The sequence below is a fragment of the Malaclemys terrapin genome, chromosome 10 (genome assembly GCF_027887155.1).
Source record: "Malaclemys terrapin pileata isolate rMalTer1 chromosome 10, rMalTer1.hap1, whole genome shotgun sequence".
In the NCBI taxonomy this organism is placed as follows: domain Eukaryota; kingdom Metazoa; phylum Chordata; order Testudines; family Emydidae; genus Malaclemys; species Malaclemys terrapin.
In genome coordinates, this window is record NC_071514.1 from 38,171,803 (window position 1) to 38,197,599 (window position 25,797).

General features: G+C 46.8%; 1 protein-coding gene across 3 annotated transcripts in view; it reads left to right on the forward strand.

The window, feature by feature from the left end:
* The window catches only part of LOC128844050 (paired amphipathic helix protein Sin3a), a 61,176-nt gene extending 41,156 nt beyond the window's left edge, over positions 1-20,020 (forward strand). For 2 of the 3 annotated variants that reach the window (XM_054041362.1, XM_054041363.1), the window contains exons 14-21: positions 2,427-2,610; positions 3,163-3,736; positions 5,476-5,645; positions 11,450-11,623; positions 12,861-12,953; positions 13,548-13,642; positions 14,222-14,447; positions 17,194-20,020. In XM_054041362.1, the coding sequence (XP_053897337.1) occupies positions 2,427-2,610; positions 3,163-3,736; positions 5,476-5,645; positions 11,450-11,623; positions 12,861-12,953; positions 13,548-13,642; positions 14,222-14,447; positions 17,194-17,424 (1,747 nt within the window). In that variant the 3' untranslated portion in view covers positions 17,425-20,020. The remainder of the gene's footprint in view (positions 1-2,426; positions 2,611-3,162; positions 3,737-5,475; positions 5,646-11,449; positions 11,624-12,860; positions 12,954-13,547; positions 13,643-14,221; positions 14,448-17,193) is intronic. The other variant, XM_054041364.1, reaches the window with a different exon arrangement.
* Positions 20,021-25,797: the final 5,777 nt, after the last annotated feature.

Here is a 25,797-nt window from a genome sequence, read left to right on the forward strand (position 1 = left end):
ATTGCTTTTTGTAATAGCTAGTCTGTAGCTACACAAGAGGAGAGGTTATTGATTTAGCCCTGAATAACATTCAGATACTGAATCAAGAAATAACTATGGTCAAACCATTGAGTGGTAGCGATCACAATATATAACAGTCCAGCATCTTTGATGGAAGGGATTATACCAAAAATTAGCACTGTGATATGAGATTTAGGAAAGTGGAAGCTAAGTCAAAATTTGGACAATTTTACAATCTTTAAAGCATGGATTCCTGATCTATAGACTACAGGTCGTCAGTGTGGTCTTGAATAGAAAGAGAGGTGGTTGACAGAATTTTCTTATACATCCTCAATCTCTGCAGTGAATTGAAGCAAATATGTCATTACTGTATATTGAAAAAACTAACAAATCCCCCACCTAGCTGGAATTCTGTGTTGTGGTCACCCTATCTCAAGAAGGACATCTCAGTAATAAAGGGCTCAGAAACAAGCACCAGGTGGGGGGGGGGAGGGGGAGGAGATGAGGCATGGGAAGACTGTGAGAAGTGATTGATGTTAATGAGACTATTTAGGTTTGAGAGATGGTGGTATCACAGACGTTTTTACAGAGGTATACAAAATCTAATCGCTACTGCTATTTAACTTTTCATATAGAGACAAGGGAATATTCAGTGAAAATGAAAGGCAGGAAATGTAAAATTGATGAAAGGAAGTACTCTTCTCTAGTGCCACTTGTGTAGAACATTTTCTCTTGTCTTAGACCCTTAGCACAAGACTTTCAGAACTTCCCTAACTATTCCTTTTTTTTTTTTTACCCTTGAGGGCAGCGATGGTAGAGTGGAGTAAGAGCCAAGCCCCCTAGTGGTCACCACGTGTCACTCTTGAGTTTAAGTGCTGTCTTCCACCCAGTTCCTTGTTGAGCATGGTCAGTGAGCTGGACAGATGAGCTGTAAAGAGAAGGTGGAAATTGAACTACAGTATTCAAAGAATGTGCCCCTACTAAACTGGCTGAAGGGGATAGTCCATAAATGAATGGAAACTAACCTTTGTGTTCTTTATAGCTTCTCTGTCCTCCTGGCTGGTTCTGGATTTACACAGCAAGAGGCTACAACAGCATTTTGATGGAACCGTGTCATCATATATTTCCACTTTCCAGATACATCTCTAACAATGTAGAACAAAGGATAATTAGAAATGAAAGTAATTCCCTTTAGCATTGTAGTTGCGGATTGTCAGATCTTTATTATGGTGGCTCCCTAATGTCCCCGTCAGAATTGGGGCCCCGTTATACAAATGCAGAAAGAGAACTCCTGTCTGGAAGGACTTGCTTTTATGTTGCATCATGTTGAGGACCTCTGCAGTCTCCAGCAGGTTCTCTACTGAGGCAGGGCATTATTTGAGAACTAGACGTAAAGAAACGAGAGATGAAAGGAGAGGGGTAAGACCATGAGGAGGTGATCTTAGACACCAGAGTATGGACATGGTATAAAAACTAGATTAGAAGAGGGATACAGGTTTGAGAAGGGACTGCCAAGTAAGAGGTACTTCTGGGCTCTGTATGCTTCTAGACTCCTGGAATGTTTAGCAATTATATCTCTGCAAAGTTCCCATGTCTCATCAAAAGTATCTAGGCTGCCTAGTTGTAAATTGTGATTCTTTAATCCTCAGTGAAGAGAGAGCTGGCTTTTCCATTATGTCAGGATGTGAGAGGTGGAGGGATGTCTGATTTCCCAACTTGTGTATGTTTTTCCCTTAAACATGATCAAATTGGTTACAGTGCACTCTCTGTGAAGTGACAGAATCGACTTCTTTCTTCTAGTCTAGGTATAAGCTGGCTGAGAGGTTCAGAGTTTTGTGTATGCCTGTGTTGCATGGGGTGAAAAGAATATCTAGATACAGGACCATAAAAAGTATCAGAGAAGTTTGAGAGCTCTGAAATGTCTGGCAAGTGGTTAAATCCATGTATTAAATAAATGATGGGATGTCACAGATACCAGGGACCCCTTGGGGCAGCTGGTTATAACAGCTGAGATTTCTGTTTGTAACTTCTCACAAAGCAGAATTCAGGAATATTGACAGTGAACCCAGACCCAGTCCTGGTACTCTGTAGGAGGTATACAGGAAAAAAAAAAGTTTTTGTTTTATGTTCTGTTGAATGCCCTCATCATCACCCTGGTTAGTGGGGTATAGCCATGCATTTGTGGCCTATTTAACCTTCTGTAAAATAACATAGCCACAAAACCAATCTAAAGATTCATGGCCATTTCTGGAGAATTTTGCTATGCACGTTGTACCTCATTTGAAGTCCTTCTGAAACTTTCTGCTGTTTCAGTGAGTAGAAGCCTTACTGCCTCCAGCTTGTCTGGTCTAGGTTTTTATCCTACACCCATCAATGTGGTATCTTAGCATCTCTTAGCTCCTGTTTTGTTTTTTGTTGCTGCTAAGATTAAAAATGAAAGAGGAAGAGTGGCGAGAAGCCCAGAGAGGATTCAACAAGGTCTGGAGGGAGCAGAATGAGAAATATTACCTGAAATCCCTGGATCACCAGGGCATCAACTTCAAACAGAATGACACCAAGGTCCTGAGGTCAAAGAGCCTCCTCAATGAGATTGAGAGCATCTATGATGAGGTAAGGTGTCACTGATAGTGTCATTTTATCAGCTTCTGGCTCTGAGCATGTGTTGTCACCTCCTCTCCACCGCCATCCCTCCTTGTTTGCCGGGCTATATTAATAGTGTAGCATTTGTATCCCTCTAGGCCATTCATGGTCACCAGTTTCAGGGGGAAGGAGAGAATGCAGGCTGCTTGCCTGGTCATGGTAGTTAGTGGTGGCTGCTGCTGCAGAGTGACTGAGTTAGCACTTGAGGGAACTGATGACTTACCTTTTGGCAACAGAGATCCTGCTGTGGTAAGAGCCACAGGTTCGGGAAGCGAAGAGTTATGACAAGGAGATGTGGAGTGTGTACATGCATGTATGTAATATGCATAAGCCCTTGACACCAGAATTTGGGTTGTTGTGATGGATAATGTGAAGTCTGGCCCTTCCCCCATAGGGTTTGGGGTTGTAATGAAAGAGGAAATCCAGTTCACTGGCAGTGCTTTGTACAAGGGTCTTAAAGATGTGGTAAGTTGCATATGTGAGACTCACCCATGCTCTGTGTATTTGGTCTTCCTCCCTCAGAGGCAAGAGCAGGCATCAGAAGATAATGCTGGAGTACCCATAGGCCCACACTTGTCACTAGCCTATGAGGACAAGCAAATCCTGGAGGATGCTGCTTCTCTTATCATCCACCATGTGAAACGGCAGACAGGAATTCAGAAAGAGGACAAGTACAAAATCAAGCAGATCATGTACCACTTCATTCCGGACCTGCTGTTTGCTCAGCGGGGCGAGCTCTCAGACGTGGAAGAGGAAGAAGAGGAGGAAATGGATGTGGATGAAACCACCGGGGCTGCGAAAAAGCACAATGGAGTTGGGGGCAGCCCCCCTAAAGCCAAGCTGCTGTTCAGCAACACAGCGGCCCAGAAGCTACGGGGGGTGGACGAAGTGTACAACCTCTTCTATGTCAACAACAACTGGTACATCTTCATGCGGCTTCACCAGATCCTATGCTTGCGGCTGCTGAGGATTTGCACCCAGGCCGAGCGGCAAATCGAAGAGGAGAACCGAGAAAGGGAATGGGAGCGGGAAGTGCTTGGCATAAAACGAGACAAGAGTGACAGCCCAGCAATTCAGCTGCGACTGAAAGAGCCCAGTGAGTGTTCTCTTACATGGGTCTGAGTAGGGGAGGGCAATTGTGACAGGTGCTTTAATTTGCAGTGTGTGGATCTGGTACTTGATCTGTTTCCTGGTGTCTTGAGGAATCTGTGTTCCTCCCTCTCACCTGCCTTTAGGTCTTGTCTCTGTAAAATCCGGTACCTGCATTTTGGTAGTTTCCAAAATGTGAAATATAAGGATGCTGGTGGGCACCGAATGTAGCACAGCATGTTATCCAGGAGGAGATCTCTAGACCTGACTCTGGGACTTGGAACATCCTACTTCATGGGGCTGTGGGGGAGAGGCGTGGTATTTTGTATTGTTTTAACACTCCTTGCCAGCTGAATTTCTTAATACTGGATTGCGCTATTTTTCTACCTCATGAATTTACAAGTTGGATAAAAATCTTCTCTGGTCTCAAGCTTGTTATAAAATATCTCAATGGAGGAGTCAGCCCTTGGCAATTGACAAAGCAGTCAGTTTTGGCTCTGGTATTAAAAAGTTTGTGTCCTTTTAAACTGGTGTTCAAATGATTTACTGACTAAAGAAGGCAGGGCAGGGCAAACCCAAGTTAAGTCCAGGCAGTCCTATGTAGACCAGTAAAGAGCCTCCTTGATCTTCCATTTTCTGTTACAATGTTAGTGTAATCTGAGTGGTCTCAGGAAATATATGTATTTAGAATTCTCCAAGGGATGGTTTCCTTGATGGTGATAATGCTAAAATACTAAACTGCCCATGGCTGCCTGTTTCCTGCTAGCTAAAACCAGAGTAAAGTAGCTAATTTGGATTAAAGCAAAGGAGGAAATGTGGACTATCTTTGTTGACCTTGAGAGATGCAGAGGTGTTTGAACCTATAACAATTAAAAACAAACAGAAAACACAGAGAACTTTTCAAATTCCCTTTAAATTGGCATTGTTCCTTAACCAGTATTTTTAAAAACTTTATTTTCATCTTCCCTTGATGCCTACACTACAGTGATGAGTGTTAGTTCAAAACTGGGTGTACCCTGAATGGCTTTTTTCATTTTCCTCCCCTTTTTACTGTGTTTCTGCTACAGCCCACAAAACCTTTTAGAAGCTACATTGGCACATTCAGCTTGGAAAGGCCGTAACCGTCTGTGTAGCTTGCTGGATAAGGTGCTGGAGAAACAGGAGACCTGGGTTCTGGTCCGAGTTCTGCTACTTAGTTACTGTGTGACCTCGGACAAGTTGCTTCCCCCAACTCCCTTGGTCTCTGTTTTACATTCTTCAAGGCGGGGACTAGTTGGTTGTGTGTCTGAATGGTGCCAAGCACAGAGGGGTCCTAGATATAGTTTGGGACCTCTGGGTGCTAGTGAAATACAAGTTGTTAATAATGTGCAATGGGTATATTTCATAAGAGCCTTAGGACATATCTGCGTTCATATCTTTTTGGTGAGGTCTCTGCTTTAATGGTGTGCATAATGTTGTTTTGGTAGCAAGAACCTCTTTAGTTCTCTTTAGTTCTGAGGATTTTACCACCTCTGTCTTCCTCCGTGAGGCCTCTGACGGGTTACAGACCTGGTATTAATTTGAAAAGCTCTCATTTAAAGTCTTACAATGTTGTCCCTCATTTTATTGACAATTCTGGTAATTCATCAATTTGTCTGAGACCTTCAACATGTGGCCCTTTTGCTCCCAGAACTCATAGTGGGCCTGTAGGAACTGCCTTTGAGGGGTGTTACAACGTAGTTCATGTTGCACCTTCTCTTCCTCTAGTGGATATTGATGTGGAGGATTACTACCCAGCTTTCCTGGATATGGTGCGGAACCTGCTAGATGGCAACATGGATTCGTCCCAGTATGAGGACTCCCTGCGTGAGATGTTCACCATTCATGCCTACATCGCCTTTACCATGGACAAGCTGATCCAGAGCATTGTTAGACAGGTGACTTGCAGCATACTACCAGGGGAAGGGAAGGGTGGTGTCCAGGTGATAAAGGGGAAGTAGCTGATGCTTTCCCACAAAAGAGCACTCCCCACGGTTTAAAGGAAGCTTGGGAATGTTGAATGTATTTGTGTGATGTATTTCAGAGTGGAGGAGAGAACAGCAGGGGTTTCCTCCTGTGTCTCTAACATATTTCTGGAGATGGGAGAGGATAAGTGTTAGTGTATTTAAGTGATGAGGCTCAACAAGGTGTGTACAGATATTTAGGTTACCCAGCGACCTGTGGTGCTTTGTCTTCCCTCTTCAGCTTCTTTAAAGGTACGTGTATCTGGCATAACAACATTTCCCCAAGTAATGTTGCTTTAACAAAGAAATTGCTACATTAAGTGTGCTTAACAATATTTAAAATGCCCGTTTTTGAAGATTTGTAAACCTTCTATAAAAAGCAAAAAGATTGAATATTCAGATAGACGTGTATTTTAAACAAAATTCTATCTGTCTTGAGGGCAGGAATAACATGAGCCCAGAGGATTTTTTTCAGAATGTAGCATGTGCCTGAAATCATAAGAATGGCTATACTGGGTGAGACCAAAGGTCCATCTATCTCAGTATCCTGTCTTCCGACAGTGGCCAATGCCAGGTGTTTCAGAGGGAATTAACTCATCAAGTGATCCAATAATCAGGGGGATTATAGTAAAGCTCCTCATTCAGAAAGATAGTGCCATTAGCACTGTGGTGTAATAAGTGGTCCACCTAGTGTGTGACTCTAATACACTCCTCAGGTATGTTCAAGCCTCATTCTTAAAGCAGGTTTCAGAGGGGTAGCCGTGTTGTATCAGTTAAAAAAAAAAAAAAAAAACTAGGAGTCCTTGTGGCATCTTAGAGACTAACACATTTATTTGGGCATAAGCTTTTGTGGGCTAAAACGCACTTCATCAGATGCATGGAATGGAAAATACAGTAAGCAGGTATAAATATACAGCACATGAAAAGATGGGAGTTGCCTTACCAAGTGCAGACTGTCCTCCGCTATCCAAGAGGTGCCTAGTATCAGATGGGACCACATTTGAAGTGTTCACTTGCTCTTAGAAAACCTGAAGCATTTGTAAACACAAGGACCAAAACTGTAAGGACTCTTGGAAAAGGTTCTGTATTTCTTTTGAATAACAACTTCCTTCTGGATTTCACACACGCTGGCGAGCTCTTGAAGCTGCTATATTTGTTGATTTCAGCTGCTAGTTGTCACTTGAACTCTGTAAGCCCAAGTGTCAACTCTCACATGCTGGCTACCTTGATGATCCCATTTCTATGGAGAATTGTTAAGCATACATTAGAGTATCTATTCCAATTAAGTGTGCGTGCACCGCGTGCACAGTCGTTGGAAGATTTTTACCCTAGCAACACTCAGTGGGTCGGCTGAGGCGCCCCTGGAGTGGCGCCCTTATGGTGGAGGATATATGCCCCTGTCGACCCAGCGCCCCCTCAGTTCCTTCTTACCGCCTGTGGTGCTCATTGGAACTGTGGAGCATTGCTTAGCTGATCTCCACTTCCCTAGCTCTTAGCTCGTTTATACTTGTAGATAGTTGTTGTTGTTAGAGTAGTTAATAGTTTCTAGTTGTAGTTAATAGAAGTAATTGTTGTTAGTGTACGTAGTAATTGGGGGTAAGGGGCTTCTCCCCTTCCCTCCCTCCTGGTACCTGGGCTCATGCCTAGGTCTCCAGGTTTCAAACCGTGCTCGGCCAGCCTTAAACCGATGCTTACGGGAGACCCCCACGACTCCTGTTTGAAGTGCCTGGGGGAATCCCATCAATCAGATAAGTGCCGCATTTGTAAGACATTCAAGCCTCGGACTAAAACAGAGCGGGACTTTGGCTTGAAGCAGCTACTGATGGAAGCGGCACTTAGCCCAATGTCCTCGGCTTCGCGCCGAGACCCAGTGCCGTTGGTCTGAAGCGCGCTTCCGGCACTGGAAACAACAGCTTCGCAACCCGGCACCGGCAAAGACTCCCAGCACCGGATGTCTCTGGCACCGCTACCAGCACGGCACTGCTCGCTGTCTCCGGGACCTAAGAAACAGCGCAAGCAACCTGCTGCTCTTGTATGGTTGCTGGCACCTCCTGTGCCCACCTTGGAGCAGTGTCCCGTGCCGGACCGCCCCGCGAAGGTTCCAACGCTGGCACCGTCGATTCCGGCGCCACAAGCGCCGTTGAGTCCGGTGCACGTAAGCTCCCCGGTATGTACCGCGGTCGAACTCGGCCTACCTTCCACACTCAATGTCGAAAAGTCCACTTGGCAGACGACCCAAAGAATAGACTTCATTGGAGCAGTCCTGGATTCAAATCTCACCCGTGCGTGCCTACCGCATGCCCGCTTCCAGTCCATGGTGAACGTTATCCACAGCCTCCAAAACTTCTTGACCTTGACAGCACGCACATGCCTCAGTCTACTGGGACACATGGCATCTTGCACCTTCGTGACCAGACATGCCAGACTGCGCCTCCGGCCACTTCAGGCTGGCTCTCATCCGTGTACCGCCCAGGCCGGGACAATTTAGACACAGTGCTCACAGTACCGATGGAAATCTTAACCTCCCTGGTCTGGTGGCTGAAGCCAAGCTCAGTATGCAAAGGGATGCCATTCCATGTCCCACAGCCCTCCCTGGTCCTAAGCACGGACACATCATCTCTGAGCTGGGGCGCTCACCTTGCGGACCTTCGCACACAGGGCCTTTGGTCCACACAAGAGATATCCCTGCACATCAACGTACAGGCACTGAGAGCAGTGCGCCTGGCGTGTCAGGTGTTCTGCAAATATCTTCAGGGCCGTTGTGTTGCAGTTTTCACAGACAACACAATGGCCATGTTTTACATCAACAAACAAGGGGGAGCACGATCGTCCCCCCTCTGTCAGGAAGCCATTCGCCTGTGGGAATTCTGCATAGCTCACTCAATCGACCTGGTGGCATAGTTTCTCCCAGGAGTCCAGAACACCTTGGCAGATCGCCTCAGCAGATCCTTTCCGGCTCACGAGTGGTGGATTAACCCAGACATTATCTATTCTGTTTTCCGGAAGTGGAGGTTTCCCCACAGAGACCTTTTCACCTCTCGTGAGAATCGGAAGTGCCAGGTGTTCTGCTCTCTGCAGGGGCACTCCCCGGGCTCCCTATCGGATGCCTTCCTGATACTGTGGAAAGACCATCTGTTCTACGCCTTTTCTCCATTCCCGTTAGTCCACAAGGTCCTTCTCAAGTTGCGCAGACACAAGGTCCGCTTAATCTTGATCGCCCCGGCGTGGCCCAGGCAACATTGGTACACCACTCTCCTCGATCTGTCGGTGACCACCCCAATTCCACTTCTGTTGTGGTCGGACCTGATCACTCAGGAACACGGCCGACTCTGTCATCTGGACCTGCAATCCCTCCATCTCACAGCGTGGATGCTGCATGGCTAACTCGATCTGAGCTACATTGTTCCCGCTTGGTGCAGCACGTACTTTTGGGTAGCAGAAAGCCCTCTACTAGATCGATGTATTTGGCCAAGTGGAAGCGTTTCTCCTGCTGGTGTGCCCTGAGCAATCCTGCCCCCCTGGAGATGTCAGTACCTACCATCTTAGACTATCTCTTGTCCCTGGAACAGCAAGGCCTGGCAGTTTCATCCATCAGAGTACACCTAGCAGCGATTTTGGCCTTCCACCTGGGCGAAAATGGGTGCTCGGTTTTCTCTAGCCCCATGGTCAGCAGGTTCCTCAAGGGATTGGAATGTCTGTACCCGCAAATTCAGCATCCAGCCAGCCCCTACGTGGGATCTCAGCCTGGTCCTATCCAGACTCATGGGTGCCCCGTTCAAGCCGATGGACACTTGCTCGCTCCTGTACCTTTCCTGGAAAACAGCTTTCCTCGTCGCTATCACTTCGGAGCTTCAAGCCCTCATGTCGGACCCACCGTATACGGTGTTTCATAAGGACAAGGTACAGCTGCGACCACACCCCGCCTTCCTTCCTACGGTGATGTCTGTCTTCCATGTCAACCAGGACATCTTCCTTCCGGTCTGCTATCCGAAGCTGCACGCTTCTCGACAAGAACAACAATTGCACTCGCTAGACGTTCGTAGGGCCCTCGCCTTTTACATCGAACTAACGAAACCTTTTAGGAGGACATCCCAGCTGTTCATAGCAGTGGCAGACCGGATGAAAGGCCTTCTGGTCTCCACCCAGCCCATCTCGTCCTGGATCACATCATGCATCTGTGCGTGCTATGACTTGGCTGGTGTCACAACTATGCACCTTACCGCCCACTCCACCCGGGCTCAAGCTTCGTCCTCCGCCTTCCTGGCTCATGTACCCATGCAGGAGATCTGTAGGGCAGCAACTTGGTCATTGGTACATACCTTCGCTTCCCACTATGCGATAGTGCAGCAGTCCCGGGGTGATGCTGCATTTGGTTCAGCGGTCCTTCACTCCGTGACATCTCACTCTGACCCCACCGCCTAGGTAAGGCTTGGGATTCACCTAATTGGAATCGATATGAGCAAGCACTCGAAGAAGAAAAGACGGTTACTCACCTTTGTAACTGTTGTTCTTTGAGATGTGTTGCTCATATCCATTCCAAACCCACTCTCCTTCCCTCTGTTGGAGTAGCCGGCAAGAAGAACTGAGGGGGTGCTGGGTTGGCAGTGGCATATATCCAGGGCCATAAGGGCGCCACTCAAGGGGGCGCCTCAGCCGACCCACAGAGTGTTGCTAGGGTAAAAATCTTCCGACGATTGTGCACGCAGTGCACGCACACCTAATTGGAATGGATATGAGGAACATATCTCAAAGAACAACAGTTACAAAGGTGAGTAACAGTCTTTACTGTCAAGTTTCAGTTTTGATAGGAAATTGGCAGCCAACCGGCTCTTTATTTAAATTTGGGAATATAATTAATAATTAGAATTTGATTTAATTATTTTTAATTTCCCCTCCACAAACAACCAACTAATCAACCTTTGGATTTGGTGTAACGATTCCATGGCAAGAGAACTGCCTAACAAGCCCTTCCCGCGTACCTCGATAGCCTAAATCTTTGCCAGCTGTCAGGCATTTCCTTCATAATGCTCACTTAAAGGTTATTAATCCGTAGTTACTTTGTATGTGTAACTGTACTTTGCCAGCATCATTATTTATTTTAAAGGACACAATGTTTTCCAATGGGTGTAGTAGTAATTCACAGTAGAAGAGGCTACTATGTTCATAACCTAAATAATTGTTTTTTAGTTTTAATACTTAGATGGCTACAATTTTTTTTGCTGTGGTTTGACCAGGCAGAGGTTTGAAGCAGGAATTTTGAAGGGTATGTTCATTTCTAATCTGCATTGATGGACATATTCTTTAGCTGGTTCTGAGACTTACGTGGTGCATAGTGGAGAAGAACTGGAAATCTGACCAATTCTGCCACAGCGTATATGTATGCAGGGGAGATAAAATAGTTTCTCATCAATGATAGCTTTTGACATAAGTGTTTGCATGCAAACATGTAAGTCTAGAAGTGCAGGCAAATGATGAAGGCTCAGCCTGGCTTGTTTTGATTAATGTCAAACTCTGCTTGTTGCCACATGGAGAAGTTTATTTTGGAGATTTTCTTAGTGTTCTGTTTTGTCTACGGCCTGACTGCAGAAGGCAGGTTGTCCATAGTGCACACTAGTGCAAAGCCCTCTGACTGACTTGGGTTGGGGAAAGGGGGCTACTGCAGTACACAGTGCACCAAGTCCAGAGGCATTTAAAACCACTTCACTAACTCCTCTTCTCCGTGTCTTTCCTGCTCCCAGCTTCAGCACATAGTGAGTGATGAGATCTGCGTACAGGTGACAGAGCTTTACCTGTCGGAGAATAGCAACGGAGCTACCGGAGGCCTGCTGTCCTCACAGTCATCTCGGGCCCTTGTGGAGGCCACGTACCAGCGCAAAGCCGAGCAGCTCATGTCAGACGAGAACTGTTTCAAGGTAAAAACCATATCTGCCTGCAGTGACGCTTGGAGGAGGACTCCTGGAGGAGCTTGCTGAGAGAGGAGGGGAAGTACGAAGGCTCGCTGAGAAAGGAGAATGGGCTCAGCTTTTCATTTTACGTAACTCTCCAAATATCCCAAGGACCTCTGGACACCTGTGTGCTCCGCAGCTCTCCTAGAGCTTGAGAGGGCGACCTGATTGTGCATTCTAGCCTGGTGGAGCTGCCGAGTACCTGCTCTGTGACTGTCGGTCTTAATATAGCCCTTGGTGGGGCTTGCATCCATCCAGACAGGAACTGTAGAACGAACAGGAAAAACAGATAAATATTTCTATAAAGAGTTCCTCGGAAATGGGACATTTGCAAGGAAGATGTAAAAATACGTATCCTGAAGGAAAGCTGGGATTTGTCCCTGTATTTCTCAGTGTCCCAAAGCCAGAGTAATACTGTATTGAGTGATTGCTATCACTAGGCTTTTAATCTCTGTCTCTCCCGCCCTCCCGTGGGGTGGGTCACTGACGCTTTCCACCTTTTTCTCCATCTCATCCATTGTAGACTGTAACGGTCTCTTACTAATATTTGTCACCTATGCGTTAAATAAACCTGACTCTCAGTTCAAATCAAATTCATACTTCTCGTCGCTGTGAAATCAGAAGTGGCCGGGCCCATCTTGAACTAGTGAAATTCATTGATAATGGCTTTGATATTTATAGGGCGTCTCTGTGTTCCCGATGAGAGTCTCAAAATAAGCAGGGAAGCAAAGAATTGAAACTGCACAAATTGATCAGAAAACAGCATGCTGCTAAAAGGGGTCCAGCTCCTTGCTTTGCCTTTATAAACATCCCAATTTCAAGCAAACTCTGTGGGTAACAGAGAGATTTTTTCTGATCGTTAATAAAATACCAACTGTTCACTGCAGCAGTTCATGCTTTTTCCTTCCACCTCTCTTTAAGTATGTCATGGTTCTCTATCCAGGAACTCTCTTCTGCCCATATATGTAGAATAATTTCTTTATCCTTTTACCCTCTGTTAGATTAGCTCCTTAGTGATCTAGAACTTTCCACTCGTTGTCAAAACTCCTTCTGTGTTCAGATTGTGTAACTGGGGCTAGTATCCTACCGTTGTTCCCAGCAAAGTGGAAGGCACAGTATTATGCTGGAGAGTTGCATAAAGTTTATTGGATTTATTTTTCTGAATCATTGGTTACTAAGTCTCCTTCCACATTCTGCTTTGTAGCTGATGTTCATTCAGAGCAGAGGCCAGGTCCAATTAACCATCGAGCTGCTGGACACCGAAGAGGAGAACTCGGATGACCCCGTAGAGGCAGAGGTAAGAGCCGATTGTCCTTGGAGTTCAGCTGCAGCTATTAATCATGTAAGGTTTAAATGGGGATATAACTGGATGAAGATGGCAGAGCTGTCAGTGTTTCAGATGCTATAGTTTATGACCTGCTTCTAGTCCTACAGGACACATTGATTATGTGACATAGTGCACTCAGTGAATTGGGTTGAACAAGCTTTGTTGCCATCTCTTATTAACAGTTTCAAAAACCAGACAGTGCAGGTGCATATAGGGGGAGGAATAGCTCAGTGGTTTGAGCATTGGCTTGCTAAACCCAGGGTTGTGAGTTCAATCCTTGAGGGGGCCACTTAAGGATCTGGGGCAACAATCAGTACTTGGTCCTGCTAGTGAAGGCAGGGGGCTGGACTTGATAACCTTTCAGGGTCCCTTCCAGTTCTATGATATAGGTATAGGTATGTCCATCCATGGGGGGAGAGTGAGTGGGACCTGTGTGAAATATATGGAGTCTCCAAAGATTACTTTTCTTTCATCCACTTCCAACCAAACCCCTTCAGAGTTGGGTTTGAATTGTTTGATTTGGCAGATGTTGGTTAACCCCTTGTGTTCTGTGCCCAATTTCAGCGTTGGTCAGACTACGTAGAGCGGTACGTCAACTCTGATTCTACCTCTCCTGAACTTCGGGAACACCTGGCCCAGAAGCCGGTTTTCCTGCCAAGGTGAGTGAACAAGCTGTGGCTGTGAAAAGTGACACACAGACCACGAGTACCCATGTCAGCAGAGGGAGAAAATCTTACTCCGTCACAGTGTTGGCTATTGCAGTCTCTTGTTTGTTTTTAGTACTCTGCCACTTTAGAAGACATTAACCTGGGAGTAGCATATAGAGACACAGTGCTGCTGTTTATTCCAAGAGCCCACCCTGGGCTCCTGCTCTCCAGTGACTGAGAGAGGGCATAGTCCACAGGCAGCAGACAGGTCAGAGGTTTGGGGAGTCAACAGCCCCTTTTTTTTGTGTGGCAATCCTGCCTTTGCTTACAATAGCCCTCTAGCTGAGTGCAGAAGGTGCTGAGTCAGTGCTTTTCGCTAGCAGGGAGTTGGTTGCAAAATAGCTTTTAAAGGCCCTCACTCTCTGTAAACAGCTGAGATCAGTGGGTTGGCTTATGGTAGACACATGAGCCTAACCGACTTTAATTTGTGACCATTCCACTCTGAGCAATACTTTGGGTTCCGAAGGGTTGGCCTGGAGCCACCAGATATGCCCAGCCTAGTGGACAGAGAATGAGCACTAATCCCAGCAGGGATTCTCTGGTTTACAGGAACCTGAGGCGGATCCGTAAGTGTCAGCGTGGTCGGGAGCAGCAGGAGAAGGAAGGGAAGGAGGGAAACAGTAAGAAGTCCATGGAGAATGTGGAGAGCTTGGACAAGCTGGAGTGTAAATTCAAACTGAACTCCTATAAGATGGTGTACGTGATCAAATCGGAGGATTACATGTACAGGAGGACCGCTCTGCTGCGTGCTCAGCAGGTAGGAGTTGAGTGAAAGGAATGGGATGAGCAGCTGGTGTTTCCCTGAACCTCTTGCTCCCAAAGGGCATCTGGGGAGAGTCAGATAAAGTGTCCGGGGGGATGGGGGGGGAGAGGTGTTCTCCTGTAACATTTAGTAGTCTTCATATTGCTTTGAGGACTGGACACGACACGGTTTAGTCCACTGGACGCTGTAAACTTCCTCTGAATGTTCCTGAGATGTAACCTTTCCTTTCCTCCCCCTCTATTTCCCAAACTCTCCTGTTAGAGTAGACAGCTCTTAGCATCCTTTTACTCGTAGGTTTCTTGCCTAGGGGCACCTCACATTGGTTGCTAATCCCCCTTGTTAAGGTGGGCCTAAAAAGGGGATAGCAAAGAACTGAAATGCTGAAAAACTGCCCAGTGTTCTGACATAGCCCTCCAAGCTCATCTCATCAAGGAGCTGTGCCTCATCCCTGCAGTCACGGAGAGTGGGAGTCTAGGGTTGCTCCCGGGCAGCGGAGCACTGCAAACGAATATACCAGCTGCTTGAAAGTGCTGGGTGTGGGACTAGGATAGCCGCAGTGATGTCATAATTACAGAAAGGTCCAAGGTGGATAAAAATTGGAAGACTTTTTTTTTTAAATTAAATAAAATTCCTTTTTACAAATTTTTGTTACTTATAAGTTTTTCTTTTTAAAAATGAGCCAGTTAAATTCTGATTTCATTTTAAATACAAAATATGTTGAGGCCTAAACTTAGACGATTATAATAAGACATTTAAATAACAAACAAATATGCTGAATCCATGACCCTCTCTAAAAACAAAAAAACAAAAACAAAAAACCCACTTTGAATTAAAAGCTTCTTTTCTATATAAAGAAAGAGTCAGGGAAAGCATCTAACTTTTGAGGTCAAGTTTCAAAAATATGGTACAGTTGGTTAGCCTAGATCAGGGGTAGGCAACCTATGGCACGTGTGCCGAAGGCAGCACGCAAGAAGATTTTCAATGGCACTCACACTGCCTGGGTCCTGGCCACCAGTCTGGGGGGCTCTGCATTTTAATTTTATTTTAAATGAAGCTTCTTAAACATTTTAAAAACCTTATTTACTTTACATACAATGATAGTTTAGTAATATATTATAGACTTACAGAAAGCGACCCTCTAAAAACATTAAAATATATTACTGGCACGCGAGACCTTAAATTAGAGTGATTAAATGAAGACACGGCACACCACTTCTGAAAGGTTGCTGACCTCTGGCCTAGGTAATTTAGGTAATTTCTTTTCAAGAGACATAGGGGAGACTAGAAATTTAAGCCGCAGTTACTTTCACTTAGGCATATTTGAAAATTTGCTCAGACCAACCTGAAATAATCAGTTTAATTCACTGACTACAGTTAATCTCTCTATTTAATAAATTATTTAATTGTCAATGTGAAGCATCTTTTGATAAAAGAAGTTTGTGTCTAAAACATTTAAGGTTGTCTTGTTTAATACAAATACATTTTATATACTGTTTTGTTTGTTTAAATTCCAGTCACCATTCTAATGCAGATTGACACAAAACATGAGCAAAAAGTTAATTATCTAGTAAATAAGCAATATATCGTTCAGCATTTTCTAACATACTAAAAGTGTTTGGTTAATAAGAATCTGAAAATATAGTTATGGTGTACACTTCTAGGTAGCAAACAGATGTACCAAATCTACTGTAAAGTGTCTATTTAGTTGTAAGTCAAGGTGTTTTAATGGGTATATCAACTAATGAGTGCATCTTTCTTTAGAAAACAGCTGAAATACAAATGCTGATTTAAATCAGTCCACCCTGGAAATGTCACAATGCATATTTTCCCAGGACTCAGAAGTTCAGGTTCTAACAGAATAGCACAGCTATGGGAATATGTGTAGTAGTTACTGCGACTGACTACTGTAATTAAGTCAGTGTTAAACTTAACTAACCCTTTATAAATTACTCATAACTTTACTCAGATTCCTTTTTGGTTTGAAATTTCTTAGGCTCGGTTTCCATCCAAAAATAACTTTATTTTAGTGGGGGTGCCGTGTGCATGCGCGCATGTGCTGTGAGAGGTTGGGAACAAATATATCCGTCTCAGCACTCCCCTCTTCTATTCCAGCTGGAATTCTTGCACGCACGTGAGACTGTTTCTGTATTGTTTTGTATAAACACCTGCATTGAAGGCTGAGCACAGTTTTGCATCACCTGACACTGCCATTAATCAGGGAAAAGATATGAGAAGCTTAGCATTATTGCAGCATTAGGGTTATAATGAAGCAGTCAAGTCAGGAACTTCTGGAAGTTACTTCTATTGCGTGTTTAATTCTGTTGTGGTGCACATGTATGTTTTGTGTGTCCCTGTTTTGATCATTAGCAGAGTGTTGAATCCATTTCATACAATATACAGGATATATACTGTGGCAGAGTTAACATTATAGTTCAGAGTTCAAATTCAAAAATCATCAAATGTTTGTTGATGACTTCTGAGCACTTGATTTCACTGACTTAATTTTCATGAACACTAGGCTTTTGGGGATTTCCAGTTGGGAATAAGGATGGCTGTGCCTGCTTGTTCATACACTGCCTCCAATTTACTGACGCTTTCCCTTGATCAGTCGGCAAGGGTCAGTGTTTGTATTGCCAGTTCCCCAGCAGTGCTAAACATCTCAAATCTGTTGGCCTAGGGAAGTGGATTTGTTTTCGCTTTTTAAGTGTTTCGTGATCTTTTGTCTCTCCCGTTTCTGTAGTCCCATGAAAGAGTGAGCAAGCGGCTGCACCAGCGGTTCCAAGCCTGGGTGGACAAATGGACCAAGGAGCATGTGACCCGTGAAATGGCAGCTGAGACAAACAAGTGGCTAATGGGAGAAGGGTTGGAGGGTTTGGTGCCCTGTACCACTACCTGTGATACAGAGACCCTGCACTTTGTGAGCATTAACAAGTACCGTGTCAAATACGGCACAATATTCAAGACACCATAAAGTTCCTGAGTGAGGGAAGATCACATGGTGTGTGTATGTGTGTGTGTATCAAGGAAACGAGGAAGATGCCTTTCTCCCCTCACTGTGTATCTCCGTAACGTGGCCAGTTGACTAGTGCGAAGCTGGTACAGCCTGTCACCAGCGGGATTCGGTTTAGGAAAACGGATCTCTACAACCCTAAGCTGGAACTGTTGCCAACAGGCCTCTGACTTCAGCGTGCACTGTGGAGGGAAGGATCCTTTTCAGAACTGAGTGATCCTAGAGAAATGCAGCTAGCTCATATGCACCAGCACTTCTGAGACTAACTCCTCAATGGCCTGAACTTCAAGGGAAGAGAACTGGATGTTGCATACATCCTGACCGGAGTGGTGCATTTAAAGTTATATGCTCAGCTATGTCGTGAAACCCAGAGGTGCCTATCACAACTGGATTCTCCTCTGTTAGGCTGCTGCAGGTTTGCCAGGATCTCACCCGGGGTCACCCAGCTCTGCAGTCCGACTGTCGAGAACAGCATCTCCTGGATCTGACCCTCGACTCCTCCCTCCTTCACCCTGCTGGACTCCTGATTTGAGCCAGCTCAGATTGGTCTGTCCTTTCTAGTGCCAGCGGGATTGTTTTGTACCTGCTTCTTTACTAGTCTCTTCTAGTGCCATGCACCAGCTTTTCACACACATACGCACACACAGCAGAAACAACACAATTTTAACATGTTCCCTTTCCTTTTTTGTAAATAAATGTACATATTGTCAATTTTTTTTGTTTTTTTTTATTAAAGGAAATATGCTTGATGTGCTAGTATAACTGTACCAGCTTCTTGTGTACCATAGTACCAGGTGGCTTGAGAGTTAGTACCAACAAACAGACCTATGGAGACATTTATTACACTTTTTACCAAAGGGAGTTATCGTTGTAGTGCTTTTGTGTGGAAACTTTTCTCTCCTTTCTTTTGTAAATAAAAATACGTCTTGGTTCTTATTGAGGAAGACACTCGCTCACCCACGGCCCTGTTCCTGTTCTGAAAGGCACCATGCAGCATGCAGTTTGCAATGGGGAGAGGGGACATTTGACCATTTTATTATTGGCTTCACAATCTGAGGGGAGAAGGCAGAGGCAATGTGTGTGGTTTGTGGTGAACATGACCATGTTCTAAGCAGCCTGTTAAGATATATAAATATATATTATATAATTTTTAATTTTTTTATTTTATTTTAAATTTTTTTTGGTGGGTAATTTTTATCCACCTGGTCTTCCAGCTCAGAGAACCTTCGCTTTTGGGAAGTGTTGCTGAGCTACCTAGCTGGGGTTGATTGTGCTTATGTATTTTCCCTCTCAGTATTGGAGAAAACATCCTAAGTACCAAACCAGTATTTCATTAGAGCTGCTTTGTGTCTGTGTGTGTGTGTGTGTGTGTCTATGTCTGTGTGTGTGTGTGAGAGAGAACGGCGAGGCGGGTAGGCTGTGTGATGCATTTCACTAGTGAAATCCACAAATGGGATATATATTTTTTTAAGCATAGAAGTTTGGTGCTGGCAGATATTTAAGCATTGGAAGATTTTGGTTTTCAGACAAGTTGGCATGGACTTTGTAAGCCACGACAGACCCAACTGCACTGTCTCTCCTCAAAGGAGGCATCCTTTCCTTGCACAAAACAATGCTGCCAGTTGTGCCCGAACAGCTTCCGTGTCCCAGCTGGAGAGCTGTGAATGCAGCTCTGCTGTTTTTCAAAGTCCACTTCTGAAATCTGTCCCAGGGATTTCAAGACACCTGGTTGTCCCCTCAGAACTGAGCTCTCTTCCCTTCCCCGGCAGAGAGATGGAGAAATTGGGGAGAGAGGGTCGGGGGAGGGCAATCGCTCCAGCCTTTGTGCAGCTGGGAGAGCAGAGTGGTGAAAATGCATGGCCTATGAGGGTCACTAGTCATTGGCAGCCAATGTACAGAGAGTAATTCCAGCCATTGTGATGAATGGGAGCCTCCTATGGAGCGAGGAAAAGAGAGTAAAGAGCCCACGGGGGAGTTTTCAGAGTTTGCCAGCAATAAGTTACCTGTCCCGTTTCTCCTCCTTTTGCTGTGTTCAGACAGGAAGGGGGTTTTATTGTGTCCTCTTCCATTTCAAAGGTTTTACACACGCTCCCCTGTGCCTCACCCCACCCTCAGGTGTTTCTTTTCAATATATGTTAAAGCTGATCTGGAAGTGGAAGTCAGGATGATTTAGACTTTACCAGCTTGGAAGTAACAGCTGCTGCTGCTTTGTGGGTGTTTTGTCCAAGAGTCTGTGCCTGCATGTTATTTGAGCGGAATGGGGTTAACATGGCGGGATTCCTGCTGTTCAAGGTACCCAGGAAAAAAACCCAATAAAACACAAGGAGATCTCCTCCTGCAGCAGGGTTTTCACCTACAGCTTTCATCCCTCCCGATGTCTGACTTCTGAGCTCCAAGCTCTGATCCCAGCCTGTACAATAGCAAGATTTCTTTTTACTTTAAATTGCTTTTTGTATTCTGTAATGTGATCCTTGGCCACCTATCCATGTGATGATTTCTATACAAATGTTGTAAACTTGACTGTAGTGCAGTATTTCCATTAAAATATCAGGGCTAATCATTGTGTACAGATTTTTCTTCCTTCTTGATCATACACAATGAGATTTTGACACACACTCTCCTGAGGGAAGGGAGGAAGATGCATCTGATGGAATCACTCCTTTAATAAAAACAGAAGTAGAGGTGGTAGGAGAAGATAGTAGTAGACCTGAAAGTTTGATCTCTGTTTAGGACACTCACAAATGACCAATGTTTGACTTACCCTTAAATTTATCTGTTAGGGTATCGCCTCTGGATTCCAGATGCTTACAAATTAGTAATTCCCAGTTCCTGTTCAGAGGTTATAAACTCTTTTTATTTTGTAGCAGTTGCAACATTTTGTGGAGACCGAGAGCTAATAATTAGCCACCTCTTCCGCTGGAGTTGGGAGGTCATCCCAGCTGCTATAGATCAGAACAAATAAGGAAGTTATCAGCCCTGTAAATTTCAGTTCCGCTAAAGCTGCGGGGGGAAGGGGTTGGACCCCCACCCCCCAAATCCCTTGAGTCAGTCTAGGAAATGGGGTAATACAATTTACCAGTCAGTGGAAATGTCAAAAAAAAAAAAAAAAAAAAAATCTCCCTCCGTCTTGTTAGCAGCAGGGCTGTTAAATAACAAATCAATCCTTTTTGGTTCCTTAACAAATTAACAGTTCTCTTTAGCCTGATTCTTTTTTGATTTAGAGCTGTCTTCAGCACTCCCTTTGCCTACATCCAGTGCTTGGAGATTAAGGTCTATCACAAACACAGTCGTGGTGTTTAGGGCCACTAAACACCCAGCCCCCTTGACGTGAACGTTGCATTTTTTTTAGCCTAAATGGTAACATTGCACTTTATATGGCTCAGTATTTTGTGGAAGAGTTTAATAGTTTTTCCTCCCTGCTTTCTGTCTCTTCCCGTTGGGTGAGGAAGCCCCATGAGGTAATTGTGTTGTATAAATACACAGGTAGAACTACCAGAAAAGCTCAACCAGCTGTCATTGGGTATCCAAAGCCATAAGCTAAGGAGCACTGAATACAGACTGTAAGTCTATTAGTAACGAATCGGGGGACCCGAGAGATGCAGATAGTGGCGATGTCTGAAGGTGCTCTAAGTTACTGGATAGCCTGTCTGGTTTTCAACAGTGCTTTGAGCCTCCCTTTGAAGTCACCCCTTTTGGACTCTGAATTTAGGGATGCCAGCTAGCAAGGGTCAAAGAGCACAATGATCCCTTCTGGCCTTAGAAGCTTGTCTGACTGCCTGTATAACCCAGAACTTCCCCCAAAACATTCCTTTGGAACTGCAGCTTAAAAAAATCCAAAAAAGATGCATGCGTGGAAATGCCGCCCACAAGCTTCAGTTCAGTTGCGTCATTGGTCCATCTCCTGTTTTTTGGAGTTTGGAGGCAGCGGGAGCAGGGAGCTCCGGGAAGGGCAGGGGCGGCAGCGGTGGCTCACATGCCCGGGAGTCGCAGAAACTGAGCGCGATGAGGGGGGAGCCAGGGGGCGCACATGCCCGGGCTGTGGGTGGCGGCCCCTGTGTGCCCTGCGGCTCCCCCCTCGCCGCGCTCGGGTTCTGCGGCTCCCAGGAGTGTGAGCCGCCGCCATCGCTGCCCACCCGGAGCAGGCTCAAGGCCCTGTGCCCTGGTGGTGACTCACATGCCCGGGAGCTGCAGAGCCCGAGAGCGGCGAGGGGGGAACCGGGGGGGGCGCACAGAGGCTGGCGTCCGCATGCATCTGCTGCAGCCTGCAGGAGCCCCCGGCAGCCTGGGGAGGAGGAGCGGGGGGGCCCGGCTACTCCCTGCTAGCGGTGCTGCCGCCTTTGCAGGGCTGCTGCCCTCCTGCACCGCGCCGGCTCCTCCATGGCTTGGGCTTGCTGCCCCTGCAAGTCAACACTTTGGCTTTCCAGTGCCTCCGCTGAGCCAGGGCACTGCTTTTTGGTGCCCCCAACCACTTGGCACCCTAGGTGACCACCTAGTTCGCCTAGTGGTTGCACCAGCCCTGCTCGTAGTGAGGCTGAACATGATGATGATGTTGTCTTCTGGATTTGCAGTGTTCGCCTCTGCTGCAAGTTGCCCAGCTCTACTGTCCTCGCTCATCCTGGGCTCATATAATTCTGATTCCGTCCCCTCTTGATAGGGCTGCCTGCCAGAGGTGAATTCTCACTGATCGATACCCTCCGGGCAGCCTGCATGTAGCTCAGAGGTTCTGGGGAAGATTTGTTGAGGGGCCAGAGAAGGCCAAGCCTGACTGCTGCTGCTTGGCAGGCCACTAGCCTTTTCTCCTGAGCCTTGGTTCCCGGAGGGTATACGTGGCAGCCCTCTGTGCCCTTGGCCACTAATCTCTTACTTTTCTGTTAGGCTCCATCCAGAGAGAACGGATTGCAGAGGGCAAACTCGAGAGGTTCTGGACTCCTGGGACCTGAATCTTAATGTTTCTTCACCGTAGGCAGGTCGGGGAAATACCCTTGTCTCCCGGGTTCCCTATTTAGTTCCCTAATAAGTCACTGGTGATCAGTGTGTGTCCCTAATAGCCCAATTCAAGAGCTGGAGCTTCCATCCTCTTCCCCTCAGTGGAGGAGGAGAAGATGGAAAAGTCCTAGACATACAAAAAGGGCGCCCTAGAGGTGAGTGTGTCTGACCACCCGTTCATTCTGTATGGTGCAAACTGAGCTCAAAAGCCTTGCTTGGTTGGCAGGTGTATGAGTGAGGCCTGTGGAGCCAAATAAAAGGCTCCTGCCCTAGAGATCAGAGCTTGGGTAGATCTTGGTGAGAAAGAGACCCCTCCCTTCTGGAACTCTGCAAGACAGTAACCTGGGTATCCTCCTGCTTTCTCACAGGTCTCTGCAAGTGCTCTCTTGCCTATATGGGGACATCCACTGGCAGCCTGCCCATTACTCCTGCGGTGGCTCCCTCTGCTGGACTGTTTCAGCATTGCATCCTGACCCACGTTTGGTCTGAGCATCTTCAGTGAGTATGCGCCCATCTAGCTACGTCAGCTGCTGTTCTACACCCCACCTTCCATAGGCTTCCCTCATCCACACAGCAGCGTGGTCCAGCCCATATGATCAGCCTGCCTGTGTGAGCAGAGCATCTAAGTAGCTAGACCTGTGGGAAAAGCTAAGGACATAAGAATGGCCGTACCGGGTCAGACCAAAGGTCCATCTAGCCCAGTATCCTGTCTACCGACAGTGGCCAATGCCAGATGCCCCAGAGGGTGTGGACCTAACAGGCAATGATCAAGTGATCTCTCTCCTGCCATCCATCTCCATCCTCTGACAAACAGAGGCTAGGGACACCATTCCTTACCCATCCTGGCTAATAGCCATTAATGGACATAACTACCAGAATTTATCCAGTTCTCTTTTAAATGCTGTTATAGTCCTAGCCTTCACAACCTCCTCAGGTAAGGAGTTCCACAAGTTGACTGTGCGCTGCGTGAAGCAGAACTTCCTTGTATTTGTTTTAAACCTGCTGCCTATTAATTTCATTTGGTGACCCCTAGTTCTTGTATTATGGGAATAAGTAAATAACTTTTCCTTATCCACTTTCTTCACATCACTCATGATTTTATATACCTCTATCATATCCCCCCTTAGTCTCCTCTTTTCCAAGCTGAAAAGTCCTAGCCTCTTTAATCTCTCCTCATATGGGACCCTCTCCAAACCCCTAATCATTTTAGTTGCCCCTTTTCTGAACCTTTTCTAGTGCCAGTATAGCTTTTTTGAGATGAGACCACATCTGTACGCAGTGTTCGAGCTATGCCTGAATTTCTCTCCGCCTGAATCTTTGTGTGCAAAGAAGGAAATGGATAACAAAACATGAGTCTGCAACATGCACTTGTCTTTAAAAAGCAGCCAACTGCATTGGTTGTAAATAGGGAGAGTGTCAGGAAATGTGGTGAGAGGAGTCTACTGTGGCTCTGCAAGTCTCTGGGGAGTGAACATGAGATCTTGGGTAACACCCCTATGCAGTCATGAGCAAGCAGCTACCCCCAGACTTAGCAGTACCCTCACTTATGAAAGGCAGTTATGCCCTTGTGTGTTGCTTTATTCAGTTGACCTGTAATGACGGTGCAACAAACTATATAAGCCTAATTCTGTATGATGTTTCCTTCCCCTTCGCTAGGCTCGAATATGAAGCAGCAATTGCTGTGAGGATAGACCCTGCAGCAAGTCCCTGAGAACCCAACCCCCATCCTGCAGCTGCTGGTCCCAATAATTTTGGGGACTGACTGTCCACCCAGCTCCTTCCCCTCCTATGCCCAGATGGATTGGGGGCAAGAGGCACCTTGAAGGACAGAAATCCAAGCGGTGGCTGGTGCCCTGCATGCTGTTAAATAACCAGGCCCGCCTGCCTCCCCTAGGATACATGATGGACAATTGAAGCCAGAGAAGAGCAGGAGGCTCGGACCACCCGCCCTGCTGTAAGTCACGGCTGAGGGGTATTGCTGTGCTGGGAGGAGGGGTGGAGGGAAATCGGGGCAGGGTTCTAGGGGCAGGGGGCAGCAACCACATCGCACGGTGGCTGGGAGCCAGAACCCAGTTGGAGTGACCTGCAGAGCGTAGGAGCAGGGAGAAACCCCAGAACCAAGGGCTATCTTCTCCCCGGCCATAGTTTGAATCTCCCTGCCCTGTGGGGTGTTCCCATCCTGGCCCAGGCAGGAGCCATGGCTGGTCAGCAGGGTCTGGGAGTCAGAAGTGAGTCGTTCCTGGCAGGCAGGGGGCAGTGGCAAGCAGAGAGGGGGTGGACTCCACAAGAGGGAGGGAAACCACCTTCTATGGGAGACCTGGCTGCTGGAGGAGACTTTTCCCCCTAATCCCTCACCAGCCGCGGTGCCGCGGGCAGGGACTCTGAGCAGCCCCAGCCAAGGGCGAGGCCGGGGGTTGCTCCGAGCCTCATTTGGTGCTAACTCTGCAGAACCCAGCCTGGATTGCTGCCTGCCCCCTGCAAGCAGCAGCTCCAAGAGCCCCTGCACGCACGGAGCAGCTGACACCACCCCACCCCCCCACCCCACCCCACCCCACCCCACCCCAGCCCCAGCTATGCTTATGGGGTACGAAATTCTACCTCTGAGCCTCCCTGCCTTCAACAGCTGATCATGCCCCCAAGGGCTGCACCAGAGCTGAGGAAACAGAGCCAGGTGCTGAGGAAACACATCCCAGGGCTGGAGTGTGCAGTCCAACCCCTCCCCCGCATCACGGGCATTCGTTCTGTCAGAGGCTGACCCTGCCAGCTGCTCACTAGGCAGAACCCAGCCAGGTGCTGAGCAGACTCTCCTAGGCCTGGTGCTTAAATACCTGGAGAGGCTGCAGTCAGCCCAAGAAGGGTGGGCAGGGGGTGGCGTAGAGTCGCAGGCTGAACTGCAGGCCGCAAGCAGACCCAGCGTCACTTCTCACAGCCCCAATCCACTGAGCAAGAGGGGAATAAGGCTGCTGCAGCCAGAATTTCCTTCACTCCGGCTTAGGGTGACCAGATGTCCTGATTTTATAGGGACAGTGCCGATTTTTGGGTCTTTTTCTTATATAGGCTCCTATTACCCCCCCACCCCCGTCCCGATTTTTCACACTTCCTGTCTAGTCACCCTACGGTCCGGCTGCAGGGCCTGGGCTCTCCCAACATGTGACCCTGGATGTCAGAAAACTCTCCCGCTCCCTTTAACAAGTGACTCTCCCCCGCCCCCCACCCACAGTCACTACCAAGGACAAACTGCGGGGGGCCAGCTCTTGCTTAGGGAGGGGGTGTTTGAGCTCTTTACATTTCTTTGTAGCAAAGCGAGATCCTAACCAGCAGCACCACTAATAATAGCAATAGCCAAGA